The sequence below is a fragment of the Trachurus trachurus genome, assembly GCF_905171665.1.
Source record: "Trachurus trachurus genome assembly, chromosome: 4".
NCBI classification, from domain to species: Eukaryota; Metazoa; Chordata; class Actinopteri; order Carangiformes; family Carangidae; genus Trachurus; species Trachurus trachurus.
Window position 1 is genome coordinate 8,279,177 of NC_139898.1, and position 27,425 is coordinate 8,306,601.

Sequence of the window (27,425 nt, forward strand, 5' to 3'; positions counted from 1 at the left end):
CGCCTGCACCTACTATCCAGCCAGCAGGATTTGGTGTCTGATTTGGCTTCTCCTTCACGTTTCCCATTGTTTCCTTGAATATCTTCTCTGTATTCTCCCCATTTAACATATCAGATGGGTGATGTTGGTGTTTTGGGCAGATATAACGCTGGTTGCAACAGCTCTGTAATTGCATCTGAACCTGATGCCATTGCATGACCTCTCGGTCACTCCCAGACACACTAATGAGCTCCCTGGGCAGCAGCGACGGCCATAGCAGAAACCATAGCCACCGATCCCACTGTGAGGTTTATTGAGTGTCTGAACACAAGAGGACGTCTCTTGTCTCTCATTTAATACTGTCTCTGTTCTCTTGTTTTGCAGTTGGAAAGACGTCTCTGATCACACGGTTCATGTATGACAGCTTTGACAACACATATCAAGTAGGTGCTTCAGAGTGAATATTCTGCCTTCGATGATCAGTTTTGTCTCTATTGATCGGTCACACTGTGCTGTCTGCCTTGCCATTTGATAATGTAACCCACAACTGTACTTACATTAAAGAAATAATCCACACCTACACAAATGAGGCCCAAGTAAAATTAGTTATGATAGTCAAGGAAATTAATTCACAAGAATTGTGGGTGTGTGTGTTTTTGTGTGTGTCTAAAACAAGGAATTTAAAGCCCACACGGATATTAAAACAGACACGTTTGAACTGAACCACATCAAGAGCACTGTGGGCCCTCGGGCTATGACTATTTCTAACCCTGTTCTCCACAGCAGCCTAATCTCACTCGTCATCCTAAAAACAGAATATTGCTTATGCAGCTACAGTACTCTTTGCAAGTATCTGCAGATACGCAAAAGACCTTTAAATAAACCTGCTTTATAAGCAGAAAATATCTATTTCTATAGTAATAAAAAAGGAATTAAAAATAAATCTCACAAAGCTATTTCATCCTCCTTCTCATATTGTGTAGAGTGTGTATGTGTGTGTCTCTTAGCTCGCCCAGGCTCCTTATTGAGGGAGTGCACATTATTATGAGCCTGTGCAATGTGTGAAAACATAAGCAGATTAGCCTCAGAAACACTGTAATACCATCAGTGTGCAGGGTGAAGAAAAGTGAAGAGGTAACTTTTGTTTTGCTAAATTTCATGCAAGACATACAACTTAATTTGTTACTGAGTATCAATTATGACACGCTGATGATGGTACTGGTGAACAAACCATCACTCAGTGGGGCTTCACACCACATACACTGCTTTCTAAAAGTAAGTTTTCGTTAATCTGACAGTTAAGTGTCGATTCAACATTAAAAAAAGAACAATTTTGTACTGATTGATGTGATCAGATGTTTAGTTATGGTAAAAAGTTATGGCAACAGATTTTCATATAATGGCGGCAGATTGTGCTCACTTTTGAATCGCCCAAAACACACACTATGAAACATCCAAATACCTCCATACTGCTCGTCCGTACTGACCCAAGTGTCCTGAAGCTAATGAGTATCCCTTTAAACAGATATCTGGTGCAACACTTGAATGTTGAATCAACTATCAAAACAGTTTCTGAGAGACTGACTGACTAATATACTACACACGTCAGATAGACGAGGTCTTTGTTTGACCAAAACCTGAACCAGCTGTGCAGTATTTCTATCGTAATTTAAATAGTAGTCCATTCAAAAACATCAGTGAGTTGGAGAACAGACAGTAAACTTGCCGACAGCAGGTGCTCTGGTGGCTCGCCCCGTACAGCGTATGTCGTAATCGCAGTGGTCCAGGTTTGAATCTGACTCGCGGCCTTCGCTGCATGTCATCCCTATCCCCATTTCTCTCTCTCTCTCTCTCTCCTGATTTGCTGTCTCATAATAAAAGTGTAAAAGCCCTTTAAAATATATCCTCCAACTTGCCAACAGGCCCTTCACAAGGCCAGCAGAGTTAATAACATTATTCCTTCTGGTCATCAAACTGGAGCCCTGGAGCCTCATTCCCTTGAGATCAAATGTGAATGCGGTCCTGTCTCTAAATTATCTAAGGTGGTCTCTAAAGGTCAGCTTAGTTCTCGATCTAAGCTGTGCACCCTTTTTCCTCACCACTTTTATCCGACTTGACTTTTGTGCCCTCTGCAGTATAAAGTCATTAAAACTAGAAACGCAGGAATAGAAGTTTATTAAAAGTACACTGACACTCAAGAAATCATGACAGGTAAGAAGACAGCTCGGTCTAATCTGACCTGCAACCGCTTGGAGTCTCCACCAGTTTCCAACAAACACGGTAAAACAGCATGTTGCTCCTTTTACACATTTCTTTTTAATGGCTTCAGCGTAAGACGGTTCTGGATTCAAGCCTGTCACCAGTTAACACTTACAACACTTAAAACTGTCCATAGGGGTGAATAGTTGTTTATCTCTATATGTCAGATCTGTGGTAGGCTGCTGGTAGACCTGTCCAGTGTTTACTCTGCCGATCACTCACTGTCAGCTGGGATTGGCTCTGGCCCCTGGCATAGCTAATAGATGGATAGACATGCAGGTGTTGGCTTTGACAGAGCCTGGCCAGCTGTTTCCCCATGTTGCCAGTCTTTATGATGAGCTACGCTAAACAGCTTCTGGTGATAGTTTCATATTCAGCAAACTGGAGTGAGTGTGATGCAGCCAGAAAGCAATTAAACATATTCCTCAAAATCAAGTTGTACATCCTCACTCTGGCCTTGTAACGCCCTAAAAAGATCAAAACAAGTCCCTGTTCTACAGCACATTGAGCAATGTTATTATGACAGTTTCATTTCTGGACATTTCACTCTCACTGTCAGATTTCAAGTACTATGTCTAAGTCTCCATGATGCCTTGATGTTTTTCTTTAACAAGACCCTCCAACAAATTGCTATTGAACAGACTTATTGGTTGTTATGTCAGCTATTTAACTTTATCAGCCTCTGAGAAGTGGGATTAGACATTATTCTGTTCATCGATTCTTGTTAAAAATCAAGGGTTTTGCTAAAGGTTTCCCAGATAGTAGAATTATGAGATACTGTAACTCCACTTTTACTATTTCTGGACAGATATTCTCCTCAATTCAGTCTCCGACAAATTAATTCTTGCTGTTACAAATCAGTCAAATCCAATCACAGAGATATGATCCACATACTGTATTTCTACTTAGGTGAGTGATCACCTTGCACCTGTAGTAAATATGTGTTTCACACCTGTAGAAGACTAGAGGAGTTGTGAGGAGACAGCTAGTGTCTGTGCTTTCTATTTTATAGATCACCAAAATCCTTGTTGGTTTCATAGATGAATTCTCAAAGCTCCTGTCAATACCCCGACTCAGATATGACTAGTTTTTAAAGCCATTTTAACATTCATGCCTGCTTCACCTTTAGCAGGCTAAATGTTAATCCATGATTGATTATTTTAATTTCTCTTTTACAGACTGAGCCCACTCATTGTCAGGACAGGCTCATGATGATCTTGTTTTATCTAATGGTCTTACATTGTTTGACTTTATGTTTTTGATCTCTGTGTTTCAAGTCACTATTGTATATATTTTTTTGGTTTTACCGCCCTCATTAAGCAGCTTTTGTACACAGTAACGGTCCATAGAGTTTTTAATTCTGGTTCTGCCAACAGTTTAAGTAAAGCTTAAAACAATATCCTGTGTGAATTAGATCCAGTGGATGAGCCGCTATAAAATTTCAATATTATATGAAATTCCATCCTTGATGAAATTGCTCTATTTAAGACCAGTGAAACTAAACCCATGTCCCAGGTCTGGATAAGTGACAACATTTGTGCTTTGAAAGGAGGATGCTCTAAGCTCCCAGGCCTCTTTGCCCACATCAAGGCTCTGAAGCTCTTTCACACTGAAGTTAAAACCACCAGATTTATTGAATATTTCAAATCCCATGCTGTTTTTTAACATCATAAGGCGTACCACAGACCCCCCACCGTCCCCTCTGTAGACGCTGATACCTGCAATGATTTCTTATACTGTATAAAATATACTTCATTCAAAATAAAAATCTCACTTGCCAGAATGTTATTGCACCTGTTGATCCCCATCAGTTTGTTTACTTATCAGACCCTGCTGAAAATTATCAACAAAGTAAACCTCTCAACTTCTTTAGATGTTCTCCTCTTATTGATTATTAGTTTGTTTTTTTTAAAGATGTGAAGTTTGAAAGACAATTTATGGGATAGTTTTGTCAAATTGGCCCATTGCCATAAGCCCTATAGTTTTAGGAGTAGGTTTGTTACCTTTAATTGTCGGTGCAAGCTACTTTTAGAATGGCAGAGCAGAGCCGTAAACTGCTCAGAGCTACGCTACGGAGGCTAATGGTTTCCCTCATCAAACTCATCAAATACACAATCCAACAACTCCAAAACGCTCTCGTGGACAAGTTGTGACCTGCACATTCACCACACTATGAGATACAAGAGAGTGAAATGTCCAAAAGAAACCCATACATCTCAAATGATTATAACAATTATAGATCTTACTCCAAACTTCCTTTTTAGCCAAAGACAGATATTTGAGCCTTTCCCATCAGGCTTCGGAGCCCACCATAGGAAAGAAACTGCAACTCTTAAGGTCATGAATGACTTGCTTTTAGTGGCTGACATCAGATGTCCGTCTTTTTTAGTGCTCTTTGATCTTACTGCACCTTTTGACACAGTTGATCACACCATCCTCTTGCAGCAGTGGGTGGGCATCACTGGCAGGGCCCTTGTTCTGATTCTCTTCATCATTTTTATGCTGCCACCGGGACATCTCAAAAGATCGGTTTTCATTACTTCATGAAATCTTCGCATAAAATGTCATGAGGGACATGGATGAATAGACGGCTCAAATGTCCTTTAGTAAAGCAGAATTTAACCGTTTCTGTCAACCATGCCTTTTTTTTTTTAAATGATGGCTAGATTGTTGCTATTACTGCAACGCTGCCCCTCTTCTCCCCGTCTGCAGCAAACGTCTCTCTACACTTTATGATTAATCCAAAATGAAGCCACTATTTTAGCAGATACCAAAAATTGAGAGCCCATTAGACCTATCTTTTCCTCCTTGCACTGGCTGCCTCTTAGTTATAGATTTTGAAATTCTGCTCATAAATTTTAAACCCCTGGGCTGATTGGCTCCATGCTATACAGTATTTCTGACATTTTAACAATGTGCTCCTCGTAGGTACCTAAATCCAGACTAAAGGTGACAGAGCATTTGTCTTCAGGGCCGTCAAACTTTAGAACAGTCTCACTGAGGAAATTAGGACGGCTACATCTCTCTCTCCATCTATCTGTTTTTCTGAATTTCAAGGACAATTTCCATGGATGGATAAACAGCCATGAATCTGCTTTCAAAAACACTCCCGATAACTTCACATCCACATCTACTTTTCTCTCTATCCAGGGATACATTGCAAATTAGAGCAGCTATTGATTATACAATTCAGTGGCACCAGTTTGTAATGTATCAGGAGTGAATAGCTGTGTTGATTTTCACTATTGTACACAATATGATGACTGTAATGAGATGAATATCTTTATAAATAGGACCTTTAATGCATGGATAGTGAATGTGACATGATCATTTCCAGAGAGTAGCACACTCCTAAGTACCATTACCTGGAGTGAATGTGGGCGTCTGTTGTTGCCTGCAGTCTGTCTCGCTCCAAGGCCGCCGCTATAACTCCCAACCTGAATGCAGCTGGATAAATTACGGCTTCCAAATCCAACAGCTGTCAAAGTCGGCACTAAGTGCAGTCATTCTCAGGAGCACTGCGGGAGCATGGTCCTCTTAAACAAATGACCGTCTGACTCTGCACCGGCCTCATAGTGATGTGGCCTGAAGACCCAGAGCTCTCCTCACCCTCACTTTTTCAGCCCTGAGTGTGGAGGCAGCAGATGCCAGACAGATAGCATCTGCTTATTTAATAATGCACCCATATGCTGTTTAATGGTAGCCTCTGCCCCACACTGTTGTAATGGCCCGTGCCTCCAGTGGGAACAGCAGCCAGGGAAGAATATGAAAATCAGATGGTTTGTTTATTTGTGTGTAAAACAAAACCATTTAAATCCACCATTGTTTACAAAATGGCCTCGTCATTCTCTCACGCTCACTCACCTCGTTTTATTCTCTTCTTTTGTTTTATGGATAATGGCGTAATGATTTTGGTATGGATGCCATGACCTCTGCTTTAAAGCTGTAGATCAAAGCCAAAGCTCAGCCTCTCCTAAATGTGTGTGTTTTACCCTGTGTGCAATGCATATGCATGCTACCCCCTTCTTCCCTGTCTCTTTTCCTTCCTGGCTCAGTGACAGGTAGGGCTGTAAATGATTTTCTAGCTCAGCTCCCGAGACCTTTGAGTATTAATTAAAATGCTGCATGCATTTGCTCAGTTTGAGTGTTTATGCTGTTGCTCAGAGGGGAGGATGGGCTTTTGCCCAGCGAGGGTGGAAAGATGCTATGACTGCGAGCCTGCAGGAGACGTGTCTCGACGAGAGGATTTATAAGAAGTCATTCAGGCTTACAGATCGCCACATTTTTGTTTTCATGTAAGTCCAGCTTTTAGATTTGAGCTGATCCAGTTCAGCCCTCCGAGGGAAGAAAAGGAGTCTATTTAGAGAACCAGGACCATCGGAGAGATGAAACCGAGCATGGCAGTGGCTTTAGTCAGCGGGAGGATGTGAGTGAGGTGAGCCAGATTTGCTTCCTCTAAAGCAGCAGAGTCCCATCAAGCAACCACCCAGCCGAGAGAGACACAGGCAGGCGTCCTCACTGCCTGGCAGCACATGCTAAAGGGCTCAGAGGCCTCCAGAGGCAGAGTGCTTTTGTCAGCTGTGGTGGAGCTGTCAGTCAAACCTGGCCACCAGGCTGTGACGGCGTCTGCTCTGCCCAAATACTCAGATATTTAGTGTAGCGACTGGTCGAACTAACTTTAACAACACTGAAGATTTTTTTTTTTTTTTTAACACACTGGGTGACAGTTTGGATCAGATGATAACCCAATAAATTTCCAATATACTACAGTTTGAGGAAAGATATTCCACATAATCTAATCTTTATAACTATTTAAGGAAATAAAACATTGACCAGACTGGAAGATTTATCAGCAGCTATGTTGACTTACTGTTCAAGTCCGTTTTCTAAAAATTCATTGGTTGTAGCTTTTCTGTTCTGTGATCATCATTGTAAATTAAATAGTTTTGGAGTTGTTCGATTGTTTATTTGATGAGGGAAACCAAGAAATCCCATGAGCCTCCGTAGTGTAGCTCTGAGCAGCTCATGGCTCTGTTCCGCCGTTCTAAAAATAGCTTGCACCGACAATTAAAGGTAACGAACCTACTGCTATAACTATAAGGATTATGGCAATGGGCCAATTTGCCAAAATGTTGAACTATCCCTTTAAAGTCATTATTCACAAACTATTTAAAAATGTAAAGGCAAGGAAGGCTTTTTTTTAATTAATTTTTTTAGCTCTGCTGTTATATAGACAACATGTTGTTCTATCAAAAACACTCGATATCAGTGAATGATAATTAGCTGCAGCTCTAACTGTACCATCACTCTAGTTCTCTTTGCTGCGACACCAACCCTATCTGCTATCAGGGTTGGAAGATTGGTTTAAGTTAAATTATCACTCTATCAGGGTAAAAATCTACTAAATTGAATAGACTAATTATGAGTGCACTGCCACTTCCCGTTAGTAGTCCAGTCATTTTATGAGAAAAGGTTAAACAAATTGCAACAGAAGCAAACTCAACTGATTTTGTATCCTCAGCATGTCCTGAGTGAGAGAAAAAAAGCCCCGAAGAATCCCATTAGGGGAAAGTTTCGAAAAACACCCAAACATATCCCATTTATACGCATATAAAAATTTTTTTTCACATGAATAGGGTAAAATTTTTAACCTTTAGATATCTCCATGAAAATTACTGAGTTGATTACTTACATTAAGACAAACAAAAAATGTATTACAAGTTTTTTGAAATTCTTTGTTAACATGAGCAAATGTGCATACATTTGCATAAATCTGCATAAATTGCACCATTTTGATGGCACATGTATATATGAAGTTGCTGTGGTAGTACCGGCATGGAAATTGGAGTGAGTTGACTCCATCGGTCAACCGACAAGTTGACCACTTTAAATTTCAAGATGACTGTAAAATCCCCTGATCGCACAAACTGAAATACGCTGCTATGGCCGGGTTTTGGTTGATTTTTCAAGACAGCCACATCCTTAGTAGAGCAGGTATGACATGAGCCAATAGTGCATAATCCAATTACGTATGGCTAATTTGCATACATACAGCACTTGATCTAAACATTGGGTAGAGCAGGTGAAAATGTCTTGTTCAATCTTGTTAACATATTACAGTTAAAAAACTTAAGGAATGGAACCAATTTAGGCCCATGAGCATTAATAGAGACGGAGCGTGTCATACCTGCTCTACTAAGGATGTGGCTGTCTTGAAAAATTGCAGTCATCTTGAAATTTAAAGTGGTCAACTTCTTGTCGGTTGACCGATGGAGTCAACTCATTCCAATTTCCATGCCAGTACCACCACAGCAACTTCATATATACATGTGCCGTCAAAACGGTGCATTTTATGCAAATTTATGCAGATTTATGCAAATTTGCTCATGTTAACAAAGAATTTCAAAAAACGTGTAATACATTTTTTGTTTGTCTTAATGTAAGTAATCAACTCAGTAATTTTCATGGAGATATCTAAAGGTTAAAAATTTTACCCTATTCATGTGAAAAAATTTTTTTATATGCGTATAAATGGGATATGTTTGGGTGTTTTTCGAAACTTTCCCCTAATGGGATTCTTCGGGGCTTTTTTTCCCTCACTCAGGACATGTTGAGGATACAAAATCAGTTGAGTTTGCTTCTGTTGCAATTTGTTTAACGTTGACCCCTTTTTTGGCCTAAAATTACTGGACTATAGGGTGGTTGCAAATTCAGCATGCTCTAACTGCCTGCTGTGAGAAAAGGAGGCGTGATTATATACTGATCTATTTCCTCCCGTGCTGGCAGTAGACTTCAAATGAATCAGATTTGGTGTGTTCACAAACTGCTGTTAAATACGGCACCGTGAGCAAATGCCAGTATGCTCACTGTGCTTCAAGGTCCGTTGGTTTAACAGCGTCCCTGCCAGATGGAGGACCTTGAAAGTCCTGATGGGAGCAGGAGTGGTGGAGGAAATATTTAGATTCTTTGCTTACTTAAAAGCAGAGACACCACAATGGAGGAGTTGTTAAAGATATAACACAATAAAGTATTATGTTCATTAATTAAGTTACATGCAGTGATTAAAGCGCAATGTGGCGTTTCTGTTCAAGACAAGGCTAACGCTCTGTACTTCTGACCTCGTCTAAGCATCCATGAAATGACGAGTCTTGTGTGGTGCTCTCAGGCAGCAGTATAGTGAGCTCTACCAAGAATGGACCGAGGAGGGACAAATCAAGACTTGGTACATTATCAATGTGGGAGGTCAACAAAGGCAGCCCACTCTGATATGAACTGGCAGGACGACTTTCTGCGGCACCAGTTGTACAGTAGAACATTTTAATGATAGGTTGGAGGCTGCAGAGGCTACAGCACCTGCTCACCGTGTGGCACCTCTGGAACAGAGTGTTACTTTGGACAAAAACATCTGGCAGACGGGTAACTCATAGGGACAGACCCACAGAGAAGCATCAGCTGAGTTGTTTCTCAGTCGGTTGGTTTTCCAGCCCAGATCTGTACTGTATTGTCTCACCGTTCTCATCAGTGGTTGTTAAACTGTTTTCAGTGAACAAGCTCTAAAGACCCACTTTACTCTACTGGCCCCCATGCCTAATGGTAAACAGGCAGAGTTAGTGACCAGCTGGTGAAGTATTCAGTAGATTAAGAAAAGGTGTTTTCCAAATGAATGCTAATGTTCCTCCATATTTGCTGAATTAGTTTGACAAATCTGACATATCGACTCAAAGTGTTTGAAGTGTTTCATCAGTCTGACTTCTGCTGTCTCCACAAAGTCACAAACATCACCTGATCACTGCAGAAATGTAGCCACTGTTTTCATGAATCATTCTACTTGACTCTGAATTTACTGGATTATAATGTTGAAATAGTCTACAAGGTTACAGTTGATTACATTTGCAGTCTTAAAGTTACAACACAATACATTTTATGTTAAATAATTTATCCTCTATGGTCAAATCAGGAGTTTGAGTAAATACATCATGACATCTGTTCCCCCAGTAGCTCACAAGCAGACTCCCACATACCATTTTTTTTAATACACTTACTGTATACAGTAGGTTGATTGTTGTGAATCCATATGTTCCCCGAGCAAAGAACAAAGACATCATTATTTACAAATCCAGTTGGTTCGGTAAAATAGGAGCTTAATCAATGCTTTGTGTTCTGTAATGTTGGGATTGTGCATATTTGTTGTCCCGTTAGTGTCTGTCAGTATGGATTGTGCAATACATTCTCGTAAAAATCATCTTATTTAATGATAACCATTTCATATGTGAATATAGAGCTGAAGATAGCTACAGTCAGGAGAAAAATACATATAAAAAGTGAAATTAGTCAAATCACTCAGATCTGTTGAAAGCTTTTTGCAGCAGAATGGGCACAAGAGTCATGGTCTGTCTTCTAACAATGTGTGCTAGTTAAAAATTTAAAAGAAATATTAATAATTTCTGATGATCTGTTCATGTATAGCTGTCTGTGTGGGACTATATTTAAAACTGGGTGCACAGCAAGCCTACAGCACCTCTGCTAGCCCCCAAGGAAAGCCTCTGCCACAGCTCTGTGTTTCAGCTTCTTTCAAGTTATTACTGTATGTCTGTAATGTAACTGCTGATCAGGAGTGTGTGGTGTTTTCTCTGTTTAACCAAATTCTTTAATTCTCTGTCTGGGTAAAGTGGCCACTGGTCAGACAACATTAAATATGTTAAATACGTGTCTGTTCTGTTTCAACCAAAAGGTACACTTCAATTTTACTTTCTTGTATCGAGTCCTGTTATAATCTGAATTCTTTGGGAAGGTTTATATTCGTCCTAACTGTGTTTGATCTGACTAAGTGCAAAAGAAGAGTATAAATGACGTCCTGTCTTCGTGCCAGACTCTGAGTTAGTCCTCTGTGCCATTAGCTGGCATTGCCAAGGAAACGAGTGCGTGATCAAGCTGCTGATGCCCAGCTCTGTCAAAGTGGGCTGTGGGCACCGTGCTGGACTGCCTTACACAGACAAATTCAACAGATAGAATAACTTGCCTAAACAAAGATAGGTATACACAATATAAAATGTGCCTTGGTGCAGATAATACCCTGAAATGTGTCAGAATAAATACTGGAGGGAGGCTGCAGACAGGTAATTCCCTGTCAGCTATCTACAGTACGGGCTCCAGCTGGCCAGTGCAGCAGTTTGCAGCCTGAGGTCACGGAGGCTACAACCATACAGCTGGGGACTGCTGCATAATCCCTGGGTCAGTCCAGCACAACCTCCTATCTAGCCCTTTATACATCCTCGCCCCTCACAAACACGCTGAGACACCAAACATCTGGATCCACCACATGAGACGGCCACAAACCACATCCGACTGCTGTCAATGAAAGTATCTTTGTTCAGAACTTGTATGTTTCCCAACGATGCATCTGTCCCCTTAAAATTATTTCATATACATAATGTCATATAGAAATAACAAGGATTTATAACCTGTAGTCCAAAGGCATGGGTAGACAATGATAGAAAAGACACTGTTAATAATATACTGTGTCACATCAGTGACGTAAATGTCCATTGAGAGGAACCACCTTTGTAATTGTGAGATCTAAAAGTTCATTGTCACATGTCCAAAACTGAACAGTTCTGGCATGAAAATCCGGTAAAACAAACAAACCAACAAACAAACAAACAAACAAACAAACCCAAATCTGCAGTTTAATTTAGATTTTCGGTCTTAATTTGTCAGAGCCAGAGCACCTGATGATATCATGGCAGCAAAGCTGAAAGCGGTGGGCTTGGCTGCAGAAAGTAAACATCCCTTGAAGAGGGAACACAGTGCCATCTGCCTTGCACCACATTAAGGGGATAGTTAGACTGCTATTTTAAAAATTGACAATATGGAATGATTTTAAGCCAATTTTAGTATAAGAGCATACAAAAAACACAAACTACATATTGAAACAATGTAGTTGTGATAAATGAAGAACAATAACAACAACTGGTATCCTGTGACCCGCTGCACTCAAAAGTCTCTGGCCTCAAAGATAAGCACAGAATTGCACCAACAATCTACAATAAGCTTCACAAAGGTGTCTGTTTACAGTGCTATTGCACTCGATTGCATTTATTACATGAGACTTGTTACTCCCACACATACGGGAGATGTGATCAGTACTGCAGTGCACTATGGACCTCACAATAATCTCCTCTTTTTTTCTACCTCAATTTCAATTATTCAGTTCCCCAGCAAATAATCTATTGTTCTACTGTTCAATAATCTACAAAAATATTATTAAATCACACATGTAGCCAAACACAATATCCACATTGGAGGAACTGTAACTTTTTGGAAAAAGATAAAAATGTGCTGCAACATATGATTAGAAATTAACCATTGTGTTGCTGCGGAGATGTAAGAGAACAGTTGTTGGAATAACCAACATGTATACATTTTTTTTTTGTGCAAATAAAATGCCAATATATGCAGTATAATTGCAGTTGCATTCATTCAGCCCTAATCTACAGTGATGTTGATCCATGAATATCTTATCTCCCTAAACTAGGCCACAATTGGGATTGACTTCCTGTCGAAAACTATGTACTTGGAAGATCGAACGGTAAGTTTCCCTCCCTTACAGCTCTAACTCGATATGTAAATGTGTAAATACTGTTCATGTGTCTGGTGTGCAGTATCTCAGAGAGAACACATACCGTTCTTTTTCATATTTACAGTAATGTCCTGACCTGCTTGCATTCAAACTTAACCCAGCAGTGGCATTGAGCAGCATGAACCGTTTCTACCTCGTGACATGTAGATCAACACGATCAAACCTGTCTGCATGTGTTTTTATCTCGGAGAATCTTTCTTACAGCAGTGCAGCCTTGGAAGTGTCATCATGAGGAGCCCACTTGTACAAATAAGGCTTGTGTGTGTGTGTGTGTGTGTGTGTGTGTGTGTGTGTGTGTGTGTGTGTGTGTGTGTGTGTGTGTGTGTGTGTGTGTGTGTGTGTGTGTGTGTGTGTGTGTGTGTGTGTGTGTGTGTGTGTGTGTGTGTGTGTGAGCCTGTGTGTATGGAGGGAGCCTGTTGTTTCCAGGCTCTCTGACTATCTGAATAATCTCAGCTTTCTCTCTCTGAACCCCAGGTGAGGTTGCAGCTCTGGGACACAGCAGGACAAGAGCGCTTCAGGAGCCTCATTCCCAGTTATATACGGGACTCCACTGTGGCTGTGGTGGTCTACGACATTACAAGTCAGTGTCTCTGCTGAATGTACCCACTTTACTGTTATACCTCCAACTACTCTTTTTTTGTTCACCTTTTCGCTGTCAACATGTGTGGCCAGAGCTAGTCTCTCTGTCTGAAACATTGTGACAGATGGATTCCCTGAGTAGTGAGATTTCAGATCAGATTTCACGAATATCAAATGTCACATAAGTATTTCCCAAATTGGATTCATAGAGGAATCAGATGAGCCACTAACTATGCCTGAAAGAACAAAATAGTATTAGTTAAATTGTATTTTATCTTCCTTTCTCTGTCCATTGAGGACAAGAACCACTTTGTGGTTTTCTCTCAAGGGAGAATCGAGGGGGATTTGAAGGGTCACTGCTCTGCAACGTCCTCTTCAAAGCACTAGTTTCAGCCTCTATTTGGTGTAGTCTGCTTGTTGTCTGTTATTGAATAACTCTTTTCACAGAGGACAGGTTTTCTGTGTGTCCTGAATATATCACGTGGCTGTTTTGTTCTGCTTTGCAGTTGTAGAGCACAGAAGAATTATAGTGTATATGCACGAGCAGATGCTTCAAAATAGGAGAAATTAGCAGATAAGTAACATTGAGCAGTTGGTGTATGTTACATTTTTCACCTGCACCAATTGTGCAATGTTACTTGTCTGCCATCTGCTATAAAATGCAAAGACTCTTATTCTGAATTTAATTTACAATTTTATGGAAAAACATGGGATACTACCATAACCATTTTCTCTTTTCACCTTGAATTGAAACGTGGCATATGTCTCATCAAATTCCCAGTCCAAGAATACGATACAACCCTTAGTCTGCATGCCAGCCAGGCTGCATACTCAATGAATGTGGCAAGGTCAAAGGGATAGTTGTTAATACACAGTATAGCAGTGATTTACTGTGTAATTCCAGTAGTGTGTGCAATATCTTCTATCCATGAAATCTTATCTTAATGTCACATGTAAGATATATTTAATATGATGTGCCATTTTTCCTCTAGCTTCATTTTGCATTAATTATCAGTACCACTTATGCAAAACGTGGAATTAATTTAATATTAGCAGATAGCAGATTATTTACTGCTTTAAAAAACATGAATCACATCACTGTTTGAAAACAGAGACGATGTTAATGGTTTTGTTCAACAGCAGGAGAGGTGTCAACATATTGACTCTCATTGAAATTGTACAAATGACATTTTAATTTGCCTGCACTTTACTTCTCTGCTCTTCCCTCCTTCTCTCTACAGATGTTAACTCGTTCCAGCAGACGTCGAAATGGATTGACGATGTGAGAACAGAGAGAGGAAGTGATGTCATCATTATGCTGGTTGGCAATAAAACAGACCTGGCAGATAAGAGGTATGTGGTTACTGCCGAACTTGTCTCCAACTTCACATTTCGCCTTTTGGCATCATGGGAAATATGTTGCGCAATTTACATAACTTGGACTCAAAACATGCTAAATCCTTGAGACTGACTGCACATGCTGCAGAGGAGCTGGTTTGATAAGAGGTTGGAGCGTCTTACTGAATAAATCTGTATATTAATGAGACAGAACTAATTACCTTGAGACATCTCCTTAATACTTTACTTTATCAATTTAATATTAACACCACATCAATGTTACATAAACAGGAATGATAAATATCTTAATGAATACACTCATTAGTATAACTGCTTGTATTTAGTTTTGTTCATTTGATCACGTTGGGGCATGAGGCGGCGACTCAGCTGCATTTTATAGTCACAGACCACTTGCTTTGAAATGAGAACATTATTGTTTGCCTGGCAACATTATTCATTGGTTTAGACCCTGGAGAACTTTGTGTAAATGATATATATATTATATATTTTATAGACATAAGGGAATTCTTAGAGAAACAGGATAACAATGAAAGGACATGAAGCAGAAATGCACTGCAGTGTACGAATGGTGCAAAATAAAGGCTGATTTAAACCATGAAATTTCTCATGTCTTGTGCCAAAAGGCATGACTGATGCATATTGTACAAAATCTTCCCCTCCGACACCCAGACTAATCTTTTCCAAAGTTGCTTCCCTTTTTTATGCAACTCTTTCTTCTGTGATTCTTTCGAAGAAATCGAGGTAATCCACTACGTTTATGCCTTTCTCAGCATATTCATAGAGAGTATTTCTTTTTAATTTAACCTTTAATCTAAATAAGTCTCTCTAGTTGCAACGTGTGACATTGTTCACTCTGTATGTCAGCCCTGTGATAGACTGGAGCCCTGGCCCTACGTCTGCTGGGATTGACTCCAGCCCCTGCGACCTTGCACAGATAAGCAGTATAGACAATACATTAATCAATAGATGACAAACAGTTAAGTTATTTATTGAAGCATAAACCATATTAATTTGCCACCATTGCTGAGCTGAAGTTGGAGGCTGATTCATGCAGTTCATTAATTTGTTAATTGATTAATTCTTTCCTCTATATTATTTCTCATTTGTACTGTCAGTACAGATACAGGTACAAGTACAAACAAACCTCTGGGACATCGCCTCTTGATTTTAATTTGGACAGATGATGTTCTGTGTCCTGATCTGCTTCTGTGACATTTCTATGACATTTCAGAAGTCTACACCTAAACAGCTGACAATGAACTTTACCAGCTTGATGCAGTTTTTAGGAAAATGGCTGTGGGTTTGTGCAACGGTGATGCCTGGTGTTAGAGGTTTTCTTCAGGATAGAGTCTTCACATATCAGATTTACCGCCACACTGAATGTTTAGTTAACGTGCTCAGGAGAGCATTCTCACAAATACTGTCCCCTCATAATATTTTTGTGGTGAGTAATGAGGCACAAATTATTCACACATGGTTGTTTTCGGCGTTATATGCCCATGCAGTAAAGATAACATTTACAGCATTGTTAACATGGCGAGGATCTACTCAGAGCTGCAGGAAGAAATTCCCATTGGCATACTCATATTTTAGATTCAGCATATAACTGACTGAAGGGGAAAGCAGGAAAACTGCTGCTGATGGCAGTTTCCAGTTTGTATCTCACTGGATCTGCCAAAAAAACTTCATCGCTGCCATAACAGCAGACACAATACAGGAGCTCTGGTTTTAGGCAACAGAGAGATTGCATACACAGTACATACAGTATGAATGTATATAGTGCATGTGCAGAATGCAGACTGAACAATGTACTTTCAGCTACCTGGAGCCTGAATGTGAGTTATTTGTCTGAATGCATTTTGCTAGCTGAGCTGTCATAAAAACTACAAAACATGGTGGGTGCTCCTGCTATGTTAAATAATATTGACAGTGTGGACCCCCATTAAAAGAGTGCTGAAAATGATTGATTGATCAATCATTTATCTTAACTGACAATTTAGTTAGGTCTAAATGGGGGATGCAGGTTAAACCCTCAGTAAATGATCCATGGTAAAGAAGTAAAAGCTCTTTAATGCATTAACACAACCTCAGCATCCTCTTCTTACGAGAGGTAAATCAGCCCCACTGCTGTGAGTAAGAGTCTCCACAAACCAGTGGAGAAAAAATAAAATAGGCTTTTTATTACAGGCCAGTGCTTACAGAGAAGCTTATAATTCATTTTCTTTTTTTTCTTTTTTCAACTTTTGTCATGTTTACAAGGAAATCGGGGTTAATCACAGTGACACTCCTCATGCAGATGTGGTTTGACGTGGCAGTGAATGCTTCACATACAAGAGATGATAAATGTTGCTGTCACTATTTGTTCTCTTTTGCGCTCACTGCCTGAGGTTGTTTGAGCAGCATTGGATGATTTCACTGGATATATTTTAGCTGATGTGTTATATAAATATTATTTGGATTATTTACATGATAAGAGTAGAAATATAGATCAGATATCATATATGTGAAATAGCACATGATCTAAATCAAGTGGCTGACACAATATCTCTTTATGTGGCAGACGATGATGCAGTGTAGTCTCCATGTGTCTGGTTGTGTAGCTATGCTTTTAAATATGACCTGAAAAGCATATAACCATGCAATTTATGTTGTCTTGATATTCTGCAGGGATTCACGTGTATTGAATTACTGTGCAATTTGATGATCAGCTGTCATAATGAAAACCTCTATAGTTACATGTGTTTTCATTTTACTGAAGATGTTGACGTGACTGTTGACGGGGGATGTAATTTAATACAGTCTGGTGTTTACATGCACTGATGCATTTAATCAAAACAGTTGTGTGACATGCTCAAAAGTGATGAATATATCGAGTGTGGAGAAACGTACTGTATGTCAATGAATTCTTCTTGACATGCCAAGGACTCATGTGCAGGAAGAACAAATCCAGAAACTCATCAATTTAAACTGTTTACATGATACGATTTTTCTTTTGATCAGCTCATGGAAAGGTTTAGATTGCCTCTCTGAAACCGATCGATTGAAGTTTGAATCGGTGTGGGCCTCTTTTATTCTGGATGACCTGTACACGTACTGTAACAACAGGGTTTACTTTCTGTCTGTTGGTTTGTTGGAGCTTTTTAAAATGCTCAGTGTTTAGGGAAATTAAAGTGTGCACAGTTTAAGACCCATACAACCCCTGGAGATCTTCATAAAAGAAATGTGCTTCATTTCATACACCAAGCTGTATTAAAAAAAACGTGGAAGCTGGTTTGTTGCACACTGTCAAGAAGTAGCCCAGGGGCTTTTTTAATTGTACTTGTTAAGTACAGTTATTGAGTTCTTTGTTCAGCTATTCTCTGATTGTCTTCTATAATACTTACTACAATGCTAGCTGATGTTTCTTATTGACATTCTTTTTATGCACAAGGTTAACAGACTGATAACACAAACAACACATTGTCTGTCTGTGCAGTTAACACCACTCTGTTGAAACGCATGATAAACCTACAGAAAACGATGTATGGCCACCTGGGGGCAGTGCAACAAGCTGTAAACACAATATCGACATGTTATCACCTTTAATGTTGCTACAGTGACAATATCAGTAAACAGTTACCTATTTACTCATCCTGCAACACCAGAGCAACATTTATTCATTCGTTTACCTGATTGGATCAATAGTATTTTTAGCCACCACTAAGTGTAAGACCAGTACTTTCCCTAAGGCTCTGTTTTGGTCTACTATAATTCATTTACATTTACATTTACATCCAGTCATTTGGCAGACTTACAAGTATCTCCTGAGGGAAATACCTGGAGTTTTAGCTCCTAATTCCACCTCTACGTTCACCAGCTGGTCACGGACTAAACTGCTGCAACACTATTCACATTACAGACAGACATTTGATGGATTGCTAATAAAATGAAATAATGAAACATGTAGTCTATAGATAGTATAGATAATCTGTTAATAAAAAATAAAAATAGTAGTCTCGTGGGTTTCAGCACGGTGAGTTGCTAAACAAATAAAGAAACAAAAATGAATAAATCAGTCTTTTGTCAACTTAACTCTTAATGATATTCAATAGCAATAATGTACAGTATCTCTGTTATTTACAGATAAGCGGACCAGTGGATTAGCTGAGAGCCACTGTCACATATTTCAGGAGTGGACTGCTCTGAAACTCCAAGCGTTTTGCTAGCATGCACCAATTTTTCTAGGATGCCACATATTGCGTACCTAATACCTATTATGCAATTTTCTTGCCAACTGCCTGTCTGATGATGAATAAGCCTTGGTGTTGTTTAAGTTGGGACTCAGACGCATGCATCCAAAAATAGCCAGAGACACTGTTGCAATTCTGTCAGGTGGCGTTATTATGTAAATACATCTCCGGTGCAGTGTTTTCTGTTGTCTGAATTTCCTCTTTCTTCTGTGCTGGATCCAAAGGGAGAGTTGTTTAAGTGTAAATAAGTACAATGTCACTGTAGTTAAGGTTTTGCACAGAAGCATAACTTGCAGGTTAAGGTAGATGTTTCTGTGTTCAGTCAGGTGTTGCAACCTCTTAAGGTTGAGTTGACAAAATAAAAAGTAGAAGTAAAGAAGTGGTATTTTTAAGTCAGTAAACAGCTGAGATTCCTTTTGTGTTGTGAGGAACAAAGAAGCGGACTGGTTACGTCATGGTTTTCCCAGAAGAGCAGTGGCAGGTTGATTTAAGCCCGTCTTCTTAACGAAGCTGCTGGCAGCGTGGGCTGTAGAGTCAGCAGGACTCTACTGATGTCTGTGTTAATGGACACCTGACAGTGTCTGTTTCACTGCAAGAGCCAAACAATCACAGCCAGATTCATTAAAATGTAATGCAAATTGGCTGTTATTAATTTCTCACAGGACAATGTAATTAATCACTCTCAGTCATTAGCTAATTAAGCCTGGTGTATCCTCACTAGCCTCTAATAAATTAGTTGGGGCTGCGAATACTGGGCCTCCCTGTAAGTCTGGTGTTAAATGTTATATGAGAAAAGCAGCCTGTTCTGTGGCCTCAGACTGTAAACAGTGTATAATTATCTCCAATGCATTCGTCTGCAGTGCTCTGATGATAATTTCCCTGCATTCACAGGCAAATCACAATTGAGGAAGGTGAACAGAGGGCTAAAGAGCTGAGTGTCATGTTCATAGAGACGAGCGCCAAGACAGGTTACAACGTCAAACAGGTGAGTGACTTCAGAGAAGGTTTGGATGCTTCACCATTGTTTAATGATGAATGACAGGCCACAGGTTCCTCTCATAGTTTAAACTTTAGATGATGTAACGTTAAATTAGTACTAATAGTTACTATGGCAGGATATGAGGATATCAGTATGTATCTTTTATGCTTTGGTCTTTTATGTGTTTATCCACTGTTTCTCACCAAACCACACAGACGACTGCATCCCCTTCCCCATACAAACTTGGGCTGCTGTGAAAAAGTATTTTTTTGCTAAGAAAGGTTCAAAACTGAGTGAAATGACCTGCAAGTGTCTAAGCAACAGCCATGATAAGAGCCGGTCCAAAATGATAAAGAAAGGAGATTCAGTGCTTCCTATCTTGTCTCCTGGAGCAGAGAAAAGCCTGGACCTCCCTCTATTAAAAGAAAGGTGGAAATGCCATCCCATAATATCTTGCCACAGCAACATTTAAAGTGATGCACCACTGTAGTTTCATCTCATCAGCCCCATGTAAATATAGAAACAGCAGAAATCCTGTTTTCAATATTATAGCTCATTCATAAATGTCAGTTCATTAAACCCCCTCCCAAGCACTAAAAAGGAGTTTTCTCCACTAAACTGTCTATAAATGTCAGATAAACCTATGCCAGGAAACTATATAGCTACTTATGTTTAAATATAATTTACTGACATCTTGCTCAGTTCCATATACGTATCTTAGTACTTTTAGTACTTTTAATTTTCATGGTTCTATTTTCACTACTTTTGTGTTATCTTATTATATATTAACCTCTGTTTGCTCGGTGGTTAGGAAAGGGTTAGGGAATTTATCGTCCAAGTGTTATGATTAAAGTAGCATTATCGCAAATACAGCCGTAATAGCAATAAAAAAACTGAAATATGCAATGAATAGGTCCAGGGGAGCTATAACTATATGTACACAAAATATAGCCAATGGTGTAGTGCCTGTGGAGCAATTTGCGATAATGCTTCTTTAAATTTAGTAAAAAAAAAAAATTTAAAAAACCAAAAGAAGAGGAAGAGGAAGAAATTGAAAGTACAGTTGGATTCTCCCTTAATGTGTTGTCTTGTCCTTATGAATTCTCCTTTGTATCTTCATTGTCCGTTGTTCTTTGTTCGAGGAAAGGAGATATTTTGGCTTTTCGACTGTGGCCTTGTTCTCCTCAGATTTCGCCCTTTCCCTTCTTCTTCACCGTCTTTTCCTTGCCCGTTGCTCGTTACTGCCACCAGCTGTGATGAGTGGTATTAGCATGAAGCTGGCAGCAGTGATACAAACATAGACTGTATATGAAAACGATACAAACAGTCCTGTGTGTGTGCAGGAGATACAAACATCTCTGAGACTCACTATTTAAAACATGGCTCCACACCCCTACTAGTAGTCAAAAACTCCACAGAGCATCTTTAATGGTAGATAAGCTGGTAAATAATTATTTTATATTAAGTATTTCTTTCTGTCCTCGCTGCCCCTACCAGCATCTGACCAAGACTGACTGGTTCCTTTACTGACTTAGAGTCTTTCTGATGTATAGACAGATCTGTGGTGTTTCATACACAAAGAGGAGTCTGGTTTGTTTTTAAACACAGTTTGGTGTTCAGAACAAAGACTGTCTGTTAAGTTAATAAGTGGCGAGATGAAAGCCTGTGCTGTATTGTGTCTGTCAGTGAATGGTGTTGCTGGTGGTCCGCAGCAGCACAGACAGAGGCGGCTATTCTTCACCTTACTCCAGGATGTGAACACTAAGAACAAAATGCCAGAGTGGGACACTGCAGTGTTCACACTGTTTAGCTGTGTCATCACTCGGATGCTGAATCAGCAGATTCAAGCTTTTAAGCATCAATTCACTGATCATCTGTGAGAGATTATAAGTGATATAATGAGACCACTTATTGACTGTATATATTTAACATCGCAGCTGAGAGATGAGTCACATCAACATGGAAATGTTTTTTCCAGTGTGTTTATAAAAATGTATGATGAATTTAGATGCTTTTTAAAAAAAAATATATAATTATTTTTACTGTCAGATTCCACTCAAAAAAGAAACCCAGTTTCTACAGTTTCATCCGGCATCTGAAATCGCTTGAAAAGCTATGATATCTCAGTCCTAGAGACATCCTATAGATACAGATGATAATGATAATAATGTAATGACATAATTATAACTTTTGATTTGATTAGATGTCTCACTTCCACATGCTGAAATATTTGTCATCATCTTCATTTCCTGATATTGTTTGTTAATAAAGCTTAATTAATTCATGTTACTGCTACTCAACTAAAACACTTTTTCTGGTCTGGCAGTTACAATAATGAAAATATGCTTTTATTGTTGTTGTAATGAAGACCACTTGCTTCTTACATCAGTCTACTGTTACAGTTTCAACTATAATGTCACTTTAAGAGAAACTTGTTTAATATCCTAATGAAATGAAGAATTACGAATGGCATAGAAATTTAAAAAATGTTAATCCAAAAGACTGTGACAAGCTGTTTGCAGAAACATGACGTATAAATGTTTTGCACTGATTGTCCTTTCCGGATTTAGTCTAAAGAAAAGCTGTCTCTCTGTTTCTCTCTTTCCAGCTGTTTCGGCGCGTTGCAGCTGCTCTTCCAGGGATGGAAAGTATGCAAGAAACAAGCAAAGAAGGGAGTATCCTTTGACCAATTTACATGTCATGAAGCTGTTGTGAAAAACCTATTTCAGTAATAATATGCAAATGGCCTGAGCTGTGAGGAAACATTGTAATCCGGGTGTGATAGCATCATTCACTGCTGGCGTCTAAATTAAGAGTTCCAGACTGAACTCTGTGTAGTGACACTCGGTTAAATAGGTGTCAGCTCCCTGTCCAATTATGTTTTTCACTGTGACACTCTTCCTAACTGTTTTTCAGCACTGGTGCCTGAAGAGTGCAGGGGGGTCAGTCACTCCGACGGTTTTGTCTGTGGTGGTGGGTTGGGAGGTTTGCTCATTTAAAACCAGTGACAGGAACCTGCGCGTCGAGCCAGCCACCAGTCGGCCTGTAGTTCTGCCGCATACAACTCTGCTAACTGGCAGCTCATATCTGCTGCTGTCACTGCTCCACCTGTGGACCATTTGTCAGACGCTGCAGCACTTTTCTCCCTCACACTAAACTAAATCCTCACATTTTATTATTTCAGGAAGTAGCACTCAGTACTGCAGAGTGGGATACTTTTCTATTCTTACAAGTTACATGCACAAAGCAGAATTCAGTTGTTTTGATAACATCTGCTCCAATATTTCACTATGGGATCTTAAATCCTTAACACAGAAATACACATGTTAATGTCAAAGGAGCTAAATACAGCCGAGACAGATTTTAGCAGTAATTTTCCTGAGTGACTGCAGAGAGCCCTCAGGCTGTCTGGGCTCCTCTCGCTCCTCTATTGATTTTTACATCTGTTAATATTTTCAATGTGGGAAACAATGAGATGTCCTACATTCTGCACTCACACTCTTTTAGACTTAGATGTGAAGACGACCTGGAACAAAGGCCATTATTAACAGCCCAGACTGACTTCTAAAGACACATTCATACATCATACTTTCCTTTGGTTGTTTATTCAAAACTCATTTAATAGGTATCTGTCTGTGCAGCTTCACATTATTATTATTCTTTTTGTGTTGCTGAATTTATTTTTCTTTAAGGAGAAAGAAAACGACAAGAACTAGCAATACATCAGATAGAAGTCATGACAATACTGAGCAACCACCACCGTTAAAGTCCATTATCACAGTCATAAATAAATATTTTAGATTTTGACTGAAAATGCAAGTCCACTAATGCAAACACTGTATGCATAGTGAAGGTTAAAAATATATAAGTTATTCACTGCCACTCTGTGTCTCAGACCAAAGCGAATGCACCCACAGCAGTGAGGCAGTGAGGAAACAAGCTGTAGCAGCATTTACCAATAAACATTCCCCACAGGCCGAGCCAATCAGATATGCTTCTTTATATCCTGAGAGCTGGTAATCATTAGTTTAATAATGCATCTCATCATTTACTCGAGTCTGCCTTTAGATAATGCTTTCATGCCTACGTGTTCATTTTGCTCGCTAAAGTCATTCCACCTGATCCACTCCTGCTTGACTTTTCCATTTAGAAAGTATAAGCTGACGGCTGAAACAAAACCCATTAGAAGAGGAATCACAGGTAAACAAGACCTGTCACCAGCAGCAGACAGTCGAGGAGGCTCTCTGTTGTTATGCCCAGCCACCTTAACCTCTCACACCATCCTCTCCTCACAGCTTCACATTGAGCCGTATCTACTACTTATGCATTTGTGTCGCCTTATACAATTAAAACAAAGCCTATGAATATGTTTCTCGTGTGCTGCAGATACGTTATAGGAGCAGGATTTCATGTTGTCACTGTTTCTCCTGACAGCACCAGTCCTTCATATCCTCCTCAGTACACAAAGCAGGGTGCCATCTCTATGGTAACTGTGGATGAATTATGAGATTGCCTTTGATTTCAACCATGTGCGTACACTACAGCACTGTCATATCTCCTGCAGTGTGAAGCTGCCTCACAGGATCTCATGATCATCACTGCAGCATGTATGTACTTTAACTCCAACATGAATCAGATGCTGACCTTGGCGCAGTGGGGGGTCGGGGAAAACAAGCTGTAGCAGCATTTATAATGCGACTGGGCCAGCCCCACTCACCATACTGGGGCTGGCCCAGTCGTTACTTACACTGTGACCTCAATAATGAACACTCAGTCACCTAACAGCCCCCTGAGCTGTTCACATGAACTTTTATTGCAGTCAGTCATACTTCCTGGTTATTAAGCATCACTCACATTGAGCCAATTACCTTTATCTCTCATCCTGTTTTTTTTTTTTTTTTCATCTATATTAATGAGGCATAATGGCGGTGGGAGTGAGCGGTGGTGATGGTGGCGGAGGTAGAGGTGTGGTGATTGATGGCATGTGATGACAGCTCCTCAGCAACTGACACAGTCACTTAATGGAGCAGCTCCTCTGGTGTTATTGCACTGTGAACAGTATTGATCTCAGTGGGAGAAGGGCAGTAATATGCTGAGCCTAGGACACATACAGTATGTGCATGGTATATAGCCTGTACGCATCTGCAGCTTCAATAAGCCTGCACTAGATATTTACAAGCTTCTTTATATTAAGTAGCCGTCCAATTAAAAAGCATTTGAAGTCAAAGTCAACAAAGCGGAGGAAGTTAGACACATAAAATAAAAAGGCGAACATTTAGACAGTGTGATATTTTAGTTTTATCACCGCGGCTCCACTCTGTGGATTTCAGTAGATATTCAAACAGTAGCCTGACCCAGATCAAGTGCTGGGGTCTTCCATGTTAATGAGAGAGAGCCACGAAGTAAAATAAATCACAGCACACTCACTGATCAACAGAAGGCACCACTCCGTGATTGTGTTAATAAACTGAGCTGAACAGGGTTTTTAAAATTCAGCCACATGCTTTAGATTATGTTGTGGCATTGATGCCGTAATTGTCACTTTGTTATGTTCTGGTGAGGCACTTAAAGCTACGCTTGACAGGTGTGCATTACATCTGTGTTTTCAGTATGAGTCATAAAATATACAGGAGCTGCTGCTACAGAGAACAGTGCGGTTCCCCCGTAATTGAGACCCCACAGAATCACTCACACAGGCCCTGAAGCGCTGTGCTGTCAGGTATGTGCCTGTTCCCGCGCCGTCCCCTGAGGAATAACAATAAGACGCTCACCAGTGTAGCCTTCTCATCCACGGTATGATTTTTAAAGCTGCTTGAATCAATATATTTGTATTAACAGTGGACCAAATGTCTTGGATCACAGGTTATTTTCACCCATGCACCTAACTGCCTCGGCTCAGTCTTGCAGATTTCATCAGTGTGGTTTCCTACTGCGTCTACACACACACACACACACACACACACTATCAGAGGACTAAAATATTCAGGGCTGCTGAAGCTCATTTGGTTTGGTAATATCTGCTGCTGAGATCGGAGGCCTCCACATTCCAGATGGTAACCAGTCCAAACGGAAACGATCAAATAGATTTTGCTCTTCAAGAGCGTCCTTCATATGACACCATGTCAGGATGACATGCGAGTGTAATATATGAAAACACATGAGATCACACATCAACTGCTGCATTTAACATTCAGCAGCACCAGACGGAGCCTCAGTGTAGGATGGGGGGGGGGGGGGGATTTGAAAACCAAAGTGGGGCTGTTTCCAAATTAGCTTAGCAGAAAAAATTGTAGGCCATAGTGGTGAAGACCCCCTCCGAGTCCTTACACATGCATAATGTTCACCAGAGAGAATGAAGTAGTGAGAGTCTGCTGTGGTACATGGAGCGGTCTCCTGAAAGCAGAGATATGTTTCTACTCTGGGGGATTGACAGGAAACAACACCTCATCTGCATTGTGCAGGGAAAAAAAGGGAAATTATTCTGACGTACAGCAACAACTCATTAACGCAGCATTGTGCTTCAGTTTTAACTGTGGCACAGCGGAGTTGATGACTGTAGCCAGCATCCATTCTCAGTTTATTACCCCACTAACAATAGAGAAGAAGGTCCCCCATTAAGCTGAATCATTTGTACATATTATCAGGAGAGGGTTTCTCATTCCTGCTTTTTGAACATGTCCAAGAACTGCTGTATTGGATTGGATAGAAATAGAAATAAGATTTATTTGTAATAATATTTTAATCTGAAACCTCTAAATGATTCAGTCATTAAAAGCTGACTCACGTTTAAAGTATGTTGGCTTTTGATGGTATGGTTCTTCTTCTCCTGAGCTGGCAAATACATAGAGTCATAGGAAATAGCAGCATCTAGTGTTAGTGAAGTGGTATTACATTAAGAGTACATCAGGTTACTGTGTAAGTCTAGAAGTTTTGTCCGCATTTCCTCATCCATCTAAGCCATCCGATGTGCTCAGGTGCATGTAAGTGATCGGTACCAAATGTCTCCAAAGCTTCCTTAACGTCCTGCAGTGATCGACATCAAGTTGGACAAACCGCAGGAGCCCCAGACCACCGAGGGCGGCTGCTCCTGTTAATACTCAGCACCTCTCCTGGAGAATAAGAAACCAACAACATCATTTACACCACATGCTTGTTATGTTGCTTCCTGTCGGTTAACCTGCAGTCGACTTTGCACGTTGAGAATCTGGCCTCCTCACCCGACTATCGGTCATCAGTTGGAACTATCAATATGTGAATTTGGTTCTGAAGTAGTGTAGCCTACTTTGTTAGTGAAACTGCCAAAACAGTCTTACAACCTGCAAAAAAAAAGAAGACAAATGTGAGAAAAAAAAGATCCCAAGTTGCATATTATGTGTATACAATTTTTTAAGTAGAAAAGCAA

At 40.0% G+C, this 27,425-nt stretch overlaps 1 protein-coding gene across 2 annotated transcripts in view; it reads left to right on the forward strand.

Annotated features, from left to right (window-relative positions):
- rab6ba (RAB6B, member RAS oncogene family a) overlaps positions 1-27,425 on the forward strand; it is a 50,274-nt gene extending 22,849 nt beyond the window's left edge. Inside the window, exons 2-8 of one of the 2 annotated variants that reach the window (XM_083969546.1) lie at positions 364-422; positions 12,773-12,826; positions 13,352-13,457; positions 14,698-14,809; positions 19,936-20,029; positions 22,632-22,698; positions 27,053-27,425. In XM_083969546.1, coding sequence (XP_083825672.1) covers positions 364-422; positions 12,773-12,826; positions 13,352-13,457; positions 14,698-14,809; positions 19,936-20,029; positions 22,632-22,698; positions 27,053-27,117 — 557 coding nt within the window. In that variant the 3' untranslated portion in view covers positions 27,118-27,425. The remainder of the gene's footprint in view (positions 1-363; positions 423-12,772; positions 12,827-13,351; positions 13,458-14,697; positions 14,810-19,935; positions 20,030-22,631; positions 22,699-27,052) is intronic. The other variant, XM_083969547.1, reaches the window with a different exon arrangement.